We start from the raw sequence: 10884 nt of genomic DNA, 5'->3' as shown, positions 1-10884 counted from the left end.
ATTATGAACTACTGTTACGATCACCAAGAAATCGATGCTTTCTGAAGAACCTCGCGGAGTCATAATATCTTATGTGTTAATTGGTCATCCGACCGCTACGCTAGGGATGCTGCTGTGTATATATATACATATATATATATGTCTGTTCATATATCAAGATACATTCTCCCTATTCAATCCGATGCTACTGTCGCATCAGGTCTACTCCACACTACAGGCTCGTAAATGTCACTACCAGTCAGTATACACTTGCGCTGCCCAGTCACGAAACTCAATCCCGTAATTCACTCACCCCTTTCGCGCCTCCTTTCTCGCTCCTCTCTTCCCCCCCCCACACCCCCCACACACACAAAGAGAAAAAAAAAAAAATTACTACTCTATATATGCCAACTCTGCACTGGTTCCCATCAACTGCGAGGAATGGCATGGTGGTTTAGTGGCTACAAGCCGCTGGCCGCTTCCAAGTACACCTGTTGATACCAACGAAAAACCTATTCACTTAGGTTTGTAGACTGGAACCTCACAATAACATATCCATGGGATGAGCTTCCAGTTGATTTTTGCTGGAATTTTGTAATTTTTTTTTTTTTTTTTGCTATATTTTCTTTTTCTTTTTGGGAGGGTATTCCTTTTATGTTCTGTCTGATAGTGGGAGCGCCGAAGCCACTTCCGTTAGCAGATCCGGGCAGACGTCCTCCTCCTCCTCCTCTTCCCCGTCTTCGTCCTCTTCTTTATCCTTACCTTCTCGGCTCCAGCCGCGTGCGGTAACTCTATCGCACGGAGAGATACGTACCTATGTAAGCAGCCAACGCAGATTAGCCATCACCCAGCAAATTGTCCGCATCGAATGCTAGTAAAGCGAAGATAGATTCCCCGCGAGTTAGAAGCAAGCTCCAGCTGCTGCAGGTCTACGCGGGATAAAGCTGGAAGGAAGCAATGGTACAGCATGAAGGGACGGGAGCAGAGGTAAGCAAGCCTCCTAGTCAGTCGCATTGGCTGAAACAAACAAAAAAAAAAAGAAAAGCTGCGGTGTTCACACAGATGGTGGGATTGAGTAAGACGCCTGCAGGAGTGAGTCTCTTCTCTCGCATGCTTCTCCATATGGTCATACGATACCCGCGTGTCAGATGTCTCCAGACAAACACATACATCTCGAACAGGCCTCCTCCTCCTCCAAGAGGTGGACCACAAGTTGAATCGTTTTGGGTGGCCCCAGTCACGTTCTATCGACAACAACAACAACAACAACAACAACAACAACAACAACCTCAAATACTATAACAACTACAACAACAGCGAGGAGATAAGCAGGCTATGCAAACCAACTGGATCCTTTTCAAAGAGTCTGGTAGCATACCGGCTGCATTTCAGCCTCAAGAAAAAAAAAGAAAAGAAAAGAAAAAAACCGCGAGCAGGACCCTCGAGGAATCAGTAACACGGGACTCGTCCACGCTCAACCCGACGAATCAATCGTGTTGCAAGTACCGATCCCGAGGAAGGACCGCAACGGCCTATCGACGGCTTTAGTTTTAATAAAGCGTTAAGTATACGATATGCGACTTTAAATCTTCCTCCCGGATGGCGACGCTGCTTGCACCCTTTTTTGAGAACTGACGTGTTTTTCTTCCAGACCAGACCAGACCAGACAGATATAACCTACCTACCCTACGCACGCTGATCGAGACGTGCCTGAGGTGGTACAACGCGGTGGATTGAGCGCCCCGAGGCCGAGGGGAACGTCCTACTGGAACAAGCAGGCTCGCCATCTCTGTCTGGGTCGAAATACTGCCATGTTGGTCGGGCAGCCGATTGGGCTTCAAGTACACCTAACTAACATAACTAACATAACTAACATAACTAACACAACCAACTAACTACCGAAAAGAAAGCATCAACGCGGCTGCTTCTAAACCCATCCGAACAAACCTTGCCCCCTCCCTTTCCAATCGAAATCCAGCCCGAGCTTACGAGAAGGAAAGGGGTCAACGATCTCGCCATCGCCCAGTTAGTTAGTTACCTTAGCTGACCATGCAGATGCATGCTAACTTAACCAAGTAGAGGCGGGTTGGCTGCAAAAACCCGGACAGCCAAAACTCGAGGCTTCCCGTCCCCCGCGCGTCCCCCCCCCCCGCCACCTTTCGAAGCAGATTGAAGAAAGAACGAAAGGATGGAGAAGAGTGCAGGCTTTTCGTCCAGCTGCCAACGGAACTCCGCGATGGGGCATTTTCGGAGCATTTTCATTCAAAAGGCAAGAGTTCGTCCCGTCCCGTTCCGTTTACGCTTTCGACCCGTGCGTTCCATGCACGCCTGCCGAGGAAGATGAGGTCGGCCTGCCCTCCTCCACCCGTACGTAGCACTCGGTATCTGCAGCGAGTCCAGAGCGGTTGCATTTGACAGAGACGGCCCGCAGGCTTTACTATCTTCACTATTCCTACGACACCCTCCACTTCGGCAATATATATGAGCGAAATGACTGACTTCCAAGCAATCGATCAATGCTGAGTGAGTGAGCACCATGTAACTCTGAGCGACTTCAGCTCTATCTTTGGTACCTCGGTCTATTAAACAAGCAGATTCAAGCTTGACGGCTTTAATTAATAACCTCCCCGAAGTTAGGATTAATAAACACCGGCTAATGTTGATTTTTGTCGGAGTGTTGACCCTTAGTTTTGATGCGAAAAGTGGTTTTATGCATTACCAGTCACCTAATTAGTACTGTAGCTCTTCCAGTTGCTCCATGCCCCTGCCCACACACGTCAAACCACCCACTCTACAAGACCTCCAGCCCATCACCGTCATCTCTCTGCAGCTCATAGCTGAGCACCGAGTGATCCATATAGTGCAGTATCAACCGCCCTACGCGTAAGAATCAGCATGTGTCACCAAGGCCAGCTATACAAAATATCTATTTCCTTTCCCCAAACACTTACAGATTTTCCTCTGTGCCTCCCCGTTTGCACCCCTCCCCTGTAGCGGCGCCACCGCAATACCCAGCAGCTGTTTGAAAGGCCGGAATTCTCTCTCGTGGATAGAGAGCGGCAGGATACGGTCCAGACGAAACGTCAATACCGACGATATCTTCTGGCAGAAAGACTCCTCCAGTCTCGTCAATGTGAACAACCCCACCCGGCCTTTCTGCGAAGCCACAACCAAGAGCGAGAGTTCCGGGATGACAGAGAACATGTTAAGCCGATCGTAGGGATCCAGGAGACGCTCGGTTAATCTATTCCCGAATCGTTGCCGGGCGAAGCTTCTGCAGATGGTGCTTAGCATGTCCGGGTCCGGCGGCAGGAGCTCAACATCGTAGTTGTTCATCCGCACGATGGCCGTTCTGCTGTCCTGGGCTCGCATCACTTTTCTGCTCTGGTTTACGAGAGGTAAAATGCTCGGAAGAGGCCCAGGAATTGTGTGCCTCAGAGATGCGTCCAGTATTTCATTCCCTAGTAATGACAGTATATTAGCAATTTGAAGTGGAAACCGCATGATATGTCTTGACCATGGAAAGCAACACTTACAGGTTTGAAACCGATATCTGACCTCGGTTGGTAACATAAGGAGATATTGCAAAGCCTTCGCCTCCCCTCGAGCACCGTTCCATTGCAAATTAACCAGAAGGTCAGTCTCAGTGACCCAATTCTGGACTCCAACGTCATAAGACCAGTTATCTGACTCCAGGATGCGAACCATGCTTTTCACCCAATTATTTTCAGTCAAAAACGGTAATCTTGGTTTCCGGAGCATGTGCTTGTTACTCCTATAATCTTTCAAGAGCCGAAGAACATGGTCCCTCTTTTTGTCAAGTATGATCTTGTTCGCTTCAGATAATTGGTTATCTTCTGCATCACTATTCTCGAGTTCGAGTGTAGAACTTAGGTTTCCATACGAGAATGGAGATGGTTCAGGTGGTGGATGTATGAGAGAGACGTCTCTGACATCATTGACGCTAGACTTTGATCGGTCAGCACTGACTTTTCGTACCGATTGAATGCTACCAGAAGCTGCTAGGGGGACGGGAGAGAGAAGTGGGCCATTTCCCAATAACGTACGGTGATTTCCAAGCACTGCGAAATGTTTTTACTCTTGAAAAAGGCTGACGGGATGCTGAGGGCGCTTTCTATCTTCTGACCAAGAGCCTCCTGGGGTCTTGGAAAATTCAATCAGTATCTCAAAGTATGTCCCCACTCGGCTGGTAGTAGGCCTTTACTTACGTCCCCACTAACTTAAAAGCATCCACGGGTATTGCGATGACCCCCCAGCCCCTGACATCCATCTCATCGTCATCAGAGTCTTCCCGATCCTCTCGGGACTCGTGGATAGGTGGCGATTCAAGGGCACCGCTATTAGACAGGTCCAAAGACCACATCCTTCCGGTAATATCTACCGCCAACACCGCGTAGGCTTCACCCTTCTCGTCGTCAAGAAAATCAATTGAAGGGACATTATGACCTCGAATTCCCAGTGCTAGTGTGACTTTACAATTCAAACGTTCTATGCCATGTCAGCATTGATCAAAAGTCTCCTCTAGCCCGCTTCAAGTCACATGCAGGTTTGAGGAAATAGTAACTTACCCAAAGGATGCGCTTTCCCGTCATATCCAGGCGTGAACACAACGGAAGACACCTGTAGGTAGTTGTTTGAACTAATAGGAACCATGAAAAGAGATTCGTCATGGTCATTGAAATATCGTTGTCCGTCTCCAGCATATCGTGCACTGATACCTGGCTCTGTATAACGAGTTAGGAATACGGGAGGGTATGAATTTGGGCAAAGTAAGGAAGGTACTCAAGTCTCGAGAGAAAGAAGTAGATTCACCCAATGAAGTTACAACGGTCCCAAGATGAAAGGCTTGACCTACTGAAGACTACCACCTCCCTAAAATTGGTGCCCGCAGCAATAAGCCGGGAAGTTTGGTGGATAGCCAACCCCCAGGCGCTTATACCCACGTTCTCATGGAAGAACCTACCCGGAAATCAGATTTGTGAAGGAAAGTTCTCGTCCACTGCTGGAGACTTACGGTTTGACTTCACTAAAGTGAGCCAGCTTGGACGTCGATTCGGCGGCCGTCCGGGCTTCCCTTTCAATCTGATGAGTGTAGTATGCGATAACATCCCCATCATCGCAGCCCATCAGCAGGATCTCAAGGTCGCCCAGGAGCCCGACCTTCATGTTATTCACATCGTGCTACCTGATGCATTAGCATATCGCACGTATTTGAATGAGAACGCGGTAGACCGCAGAGATAACCCAAAAGCTCACCGGGTGTATTCTGTCCAGAATGCCAGGAACATCAAAGGCCTTTTCGCTTCTTGGCAGATCCAATATCACGTCGGGGGTAGTGGGTAGCGTCTGGCGAAGGTCGCGGGGTATCGTAACATGGATCTCGTCGCCGTACGCCACAAAGTAGAGCTGTAGTTGATCCAGTCAGCTGGACGTACATATGTCCCCACAGATTCTAGAGTAACCAAAACGCCCGTCCGCATCCATATCCCAGCGGCAGCAGGCACTGCCACGCAGAGAATCACCGTCGGACGCGACATGGAGAATGTACTGACGTTGAATCTCTGAGAAAGCGCAACCAGGTTGGAGCGCCCTGAGCATGTCCAGCGAGAATCAGCAGCTGCCACTTCATTTTACAACAGCGCCAGGAGTTGAGCAGCAGCAAAGGCCGTAGAGATTCTGGCGCAGCGGACAGAAGAGAGGCCGCCTGGCTGTGTGATACGTACATGCCGCAGTCCTCGGTGGGGGCATCGTCGCCTCGTTTCGTCTCGGGAACTGTATGGTAGCAAATATGGGTAAGCAATAATCCCATCATTCCACTCCATCCCGGCCCAACCCGCATCCCCCCCCAAAAGAGGAGAGGGGAAAAAAAAGCAACGATCAAAAAAGCAAAAAAAAAGAAAAATTACTACCCACCCGCTCTCCCCCCTTCTGCCCATGAAAGTTCCCTACAAGGACCTCTTCGAAGATCCTCTGGCCCGCCATCTCGCAGACGGTTCGCGATGGCTGGCTGGCGTTCTCGACATTGACGGGGGTTGTTTATAAAGATGTGCTTGCTGTGTGGTATAGCATATTTTCTTATGTTCCGAGCTTCTGTCCTAGCTCCACGGTCCAAAGTGTTGAATGGTTAGGTTGATGGGCTACCTGATAAGCGTGAGGCTGCGGGGAAGGCTGCAAGCGGGGCCGCCGGTCCTTATCGATAAGGTCGGGTGCTTCTCCGTGCTACCTACGGAACTTTTCTGAAAGTTTCGAAGAAGCGGTAACATCCGCCCCCCACTTACGCCCCACACCATGGGCTGGGAAGGTATTCTTACAGAATCATAAATTGGTCAATTGCCTTTCTCACCAATTCAATACATCAGAAATCAAAGCGAACAACTAAAAGGTCATTGCATAATCGCACTACTTATAAAAATCGTACTTTTAAGTCATCTCAAGAAGCGACGCGATTCCGGCATCTCTCTCTCTTGGTACGGCAAAAAACCCACTTCCATTTTACAGATATCTCAATCAGAAGGTGTTGGATCTTATATCGGTAGGCTTACGTAAGCGGAGAGAAGAGAGGATAGCCGTAAAAGATTCTGGATAGACAAGCAGGTGGAATTACAAATAGGTAACGCCGCAGAGTTTTGTTTAGAGTATAAGATGGTAGGTGGTGTATATCTCTGTAAACACTCCGTAAGAAGCAGCAAAACAAATACAACTATAGGCACCATGGCAAACCCATGCCAAACGGGGATATCGCTAAGCCTAACTCCGAAAAAGAAAATCCGAAAAATCTACACATCCCAATTATATCCAGGCTTCGGCGGCCAGTGATTAACGCTCGCACAAAATACGAAAGAAATCGATAGGGACATCTTCAGTGCGGCCTGTTCCCAGTAACGGAGGCCCCTTGCTCCTTCTTCTCCTTCAGGTGGTTCTCGGCAGCGACACCGTGCCTGTCGCCCTGGATGCCAGTGTGCTCATGTCCGCTCGATCTATCGTCAGGCGAGTGGCCGGTGATCATCTCGCTGTGCTGAGGAATGCCGTGGCGATCCTGGGGGTTGACGCGGCTCTCGGTCTGCTCCGGCTCGTCGGTCGCGGGCGTCCAGGCGAGGTAATCTCTACGGACCTCGACGTAGTCGTAAGCGAACTCGCCAAGCTGGTCGTCATCCATACCCAGCAGCTCGGCCTCTTCCGAGGCACGCAGGTGCAGACCCGGGATGGCATTGATGCCGAAGGCCAGAATCGCCGAGACGACGAACGAGTAGGCCGTGACGGCTACGATGTAGGCAACCTGGATGTACATTTGCTTGTAGTTGTGGTTGGGCCAGCCTCCGTTAATGATCCCGGTATTGACACCATCGAGACCGATGATGTAGTCAGCGCCGAAGAAAGCGTTGAAAACAAGTCCGACCATGCCCGCGACGCCGTGCTCGGCGAACACATCGAGACTGTCATCGATCTGGATCCAGAACTTGACTGCGAGCTGTTAGCTACTCTGTACAAGCGGTTAAGCAAAGCCTGAGGCAACTTACTCTTGGTTGCAAAATTGCAAATGACACCAGCGGTGACACCAAGAATGACAGACGCCCAAGGAGGGATAAATCCACTTGCCGGGGTAGCAGCAACGAGGCCCGAGATGCATCCGGAACACCAACCGACCATGGACCACTTCCTCGCCAAGCGGTAATCGAGAAGACACCAGGCAATAGAGCCAAACATAGCGGTCAAGCAGGAGTTCCAGCAAGCCATCACTGCACGGAGGTTTGCACCAAAGGCAGAACCACCGTTGAAGCCGAGCCATCCGAACCACAGCAGAATGGTGCCGAGGGTGATCAAAGAGATGTTATGAGGGCGGAAGTTCAACATCATCTTCTCTTGGCGTTTGCCCAGCACCATCGAATACGCCAGAGCGGACATACCCGAAACAATCTCGACAGGTCCACCTCCCGCATAGTCGAGAACACCATATGAATATGCCCATCCGTTGATGTTCCAGACCCAGCAAGCCACTGGGCAGTATACGAGGGTAGCCCATACGAAGATGAAGACCATGGCCGGGACGAGACGACCGCGTTCGGCAACGGCACCCATGACAATTGCGGCTGTCACTCCGCAGAATTGAAGCTGTAGAAGAATTAGAGAAAAAATTCGGGCTCAGAAGCGGAAGGGCAGGAGCAATCCGCATACCTGATAGAACGAGTAGAGAAGCTCGGGAATAAGTGGCGATCCGGGCGAGGGCGTCCCAAGGGTATGCATCAAGCCAAAATGGCCCAAGTTACCGATGTATCCATTTGTTGCAGACGAGCTGAAGGCCAGAGAATATCCCCAGAAGTACCATTGGAAGGTAATGACGGAAAACGAAGCCATGCAGGCCCAGATCATGGACAGAGCAGACTTTCTTCGCGCGAGTCCGGAATAGAGGAAGCCCAGACCCGGTACCATCACCAAGACCATAGCCGAACAGACGAGAATATAGGCCTGGTCCCCAGCAGCAAACCACTGGTTTAGGTTTTCAACGGCTGTAGATCGAGCAGTTAGTTAGCATTTCGACCTTTGTTTCTTTTGCGGATTGTTCAATCAGAACCGACTTCCGTACGTAGCGCACATATATAGTCGAGGAGGACCATTCAAGGGATTCCTACCAGAATCTCCTCCATCGTACCCCGTTCCATTGTACGGCGCCGGAGCGCCAATCCAGGCATAGTTGGGCGCAAATCCGGACATCTTGAGCGAGGCGTTGCTGCTCGATGAGCTGCGTCGTTACCAGAGCCGAGGATGTATATGTATGTATATGTATGTGTATGTTTGTATATATATACCTATTTTGTCGAGATTGGCGATGTGTAGCCGGCTCTAGAGCGACGGTTTTGTTTCTGATATCACACGAGGAGATGTTATGTCCCAAACCAGAGCGCAATGGACCCTGGGTTTGCGCCAGGATGGAGGGCGAGGGCGAGCGCGGCTGGATGTATAAAGGTCTCGTCGCCAAGAGCCACTATCAGCAGGACCGCATCTCGGGAGAGATAGGGGCGTAGACAGGTATCCGTGACTGGAATGGTGGGCGGGTTTGAGAGGAGCTGGCTGGGTAGCTAATCCAGTCCAGTACCGTAAGCCATTCTGTATCCGTAGAACCGCCAGTCCGTGCCGGGCCAGTGCCAATGCATCTATCAAAGACAGAGAAGGATGGATAAGCGTAGGCAAGCATGAGGCCAAGCAAGAGGATGTGGGCAAACAAGACTTTGTCTGTGCACAATGTCGAGTCCTCTCCTCGGTGCCCCTGTGCTTTTGCGCCTTTGTGTCTTTGTGCCCTTGAGCTCTTGTCTCTCTCCCCCGGCCTTTTGCTTTGTTTTGGTTTCCAGAAAGACAAGGGCCACGTTCTGACATGGCAAAAGATACCAAGATAACCACCGAAAGCCCGATGAAGTAACCAGTCCCTGACAGCCACGCTCCTCGAATGTGGGGTGTGCACTGTGATGACATGTATACCGGTATACATGTATACCGCTACACATATATAGGTATATATGTACATATATATACAGATATATACAGATATATACATATATATACATATATATACAGATACAGATACAACACGTACATCGAGACACCCAGGATCTTCGATGCCCTATGATTGTCCAGGTCAAATAGATCTAAGCTTACCTAGGTATTCAAAGCGACGATTGGATAGTCACATCGGCTATCAATGCCAGGCCACATGGGTCTTGCTTAGCCGCCGCTCCCAAACGAACAACTGCATCTGCAACCGCAAGAAGAAGAAAAAAGCAAAGAAAAGAAGAGGAAGAGGAAAAAAGAGAGAAGAAAGAAGAAGGAAGAAAGAAAGAAGAAAGAAAGAAAAAATATAGAACTTCGCAACACAATTTGTCGCGTCTATCCTCTCCTCTCCTCTTTACCCAGCCCACCACCCGCATGTGTCTGAAAGTGCATTTTACTCTCATCTCCAATTATCCAATCTACCAGAGCTGGCCATGACGTCGTGACACGTCCTTCTTTCGCCAACTGCCAACCACCAAAAACTCCAGAGTTCCAAAAATCCAAAAAATCCAATCAGCCTTCCCTGCCCCAGGGAAATCCCGACTACTCGGTAAACCTACCTCCTACCTAGTACCTCGATCCCAGATCCCGCTCTCCGTCCGAAGAAGCCGAGGCAGAAAAAGACCAATCTACGGTACCTATCCATCCCACCGTCTAGCCGACCGGTCGATCCATCCCGCCCCCTCTATTCCCTAGTCCGTATTCCCCCTTCTCGTCGCTCCTTCAAAAGTGCAAAGAAAGTACTCCTGGCTCACACCTACGGTACCTACTTACCTACCTACCTACCTACCTCAACCTCACCTATCTCCGTATTCACAGCGCTTACTCCTGCCTCTATCCGATCCGATCCGATACACCTATCCCATCTTACTCGTATCTCCCTAGTAGCGAGGTGATCGGCGCGCATCGTGCCGTGCTAAGATACGGCTAGCTGGCTGGCTGGCTAGCTAGTATCAAAGGGACTAGGTAGGTAAGGTAATCGTCAGCCACCTTTTGAAATCAATTCTGTAAATATACATATATATATATACATGTATTCCAAACCTGGCTGCACCACCGACCGACCCGGGACACCTACATTTTACTCTCAAGTAATAAAAATCGATATCAAATCAACCAACCCACCGATGATACCGTACTTATTCGGATATCAAACATATTGCACCGTAGGTATCGGTCTCAATAACACTCAATCAACACAATTCTACTTACGGAGGTACAGCGGTCCAGGTAAGAAGTGTAAGTGTAAGTGTCGCAACCCTCGCCGACCCCACCGCTACTACGTATCTCTAACCAACCCACTTAGGCAACAACGTGTGATCGCTTCGTAGGCACGAACTTTTG

At 49.8% G+C, this 10884-nt stretch overlaps 2 protein-coding genes across 2 annotated transcripts; both read right to left on the bottom strand.

The window, feature by feature from the left end:
- Window positions 1–2770: 2770 nt before the first annotated feature.
- L3040_009190 (uncharacterized protein) lies at window positions 2771–5982 on the bottom strand (the record flags this gene model as incomplete). The annotated part of the gene is made up of 12 exons (XM_066155889.1): window positions 2771–2856; window positions 2931–3440; window positions 3516–3948; window positions 4047–4143; window positions 4209–4488; window positions 4569–4724; window positions 4856–4959; window positions 5015–5181; window positions 5257–5406; window positions 5553–5590; window positions 5724–5772; window positions 5914–5982. The coding sequence occupies 12 exons, from the start codon at window positions 5980–5982 to the stop codon at window positions 2771–2773; spliced, it is 2139 nt and encodes a 712-aa protein (XP_066010170.1).
- Window positions 5983–6859: 877 nt separating this feature from the next.
- Window positions 6860–8709, bottom strand: L3040_009189 (uncharacterized protein; the record flags this gene model as incomplete). Its single annotated transcript, XM_007293938.2, has 4 exons — window positions 6860–7461; window positions 7518–8109; window positions 8173–8504; window positions 8628–8709. The coding sequence occupies 4 exons, from the start codon at window positions 8707–8709 to the stop codon at window positions 6860–6862; spliced, it is 1608 nt and encodes a 535-aa protein (XP_007294000.2).
- Between the last annotated feature and the right edge of the window lie 2175 nt (window positions 8710–10884).

The sequence above is a fragment of the Drepanopeziza brunnea genome, assembly GCF_022702325.1.
Source record: "Drepanopeziza brunnea f. sp. 'multigermtubi' strain 214-2 chromosome Unknown ctg19, whole genome shotgun sequence".
NCBI classification, from domain to species: domain Eukaryota; kingdom Fungi; phylum Ascomycota; class Leotiomycetes; order Helotiales; family Drepanopezizaceae; genus Drepanopeziza; species Drepanopeziza brunnea.
This window is presented reverse-complemented; position numbering and strand designations above follow the sequence as displayed.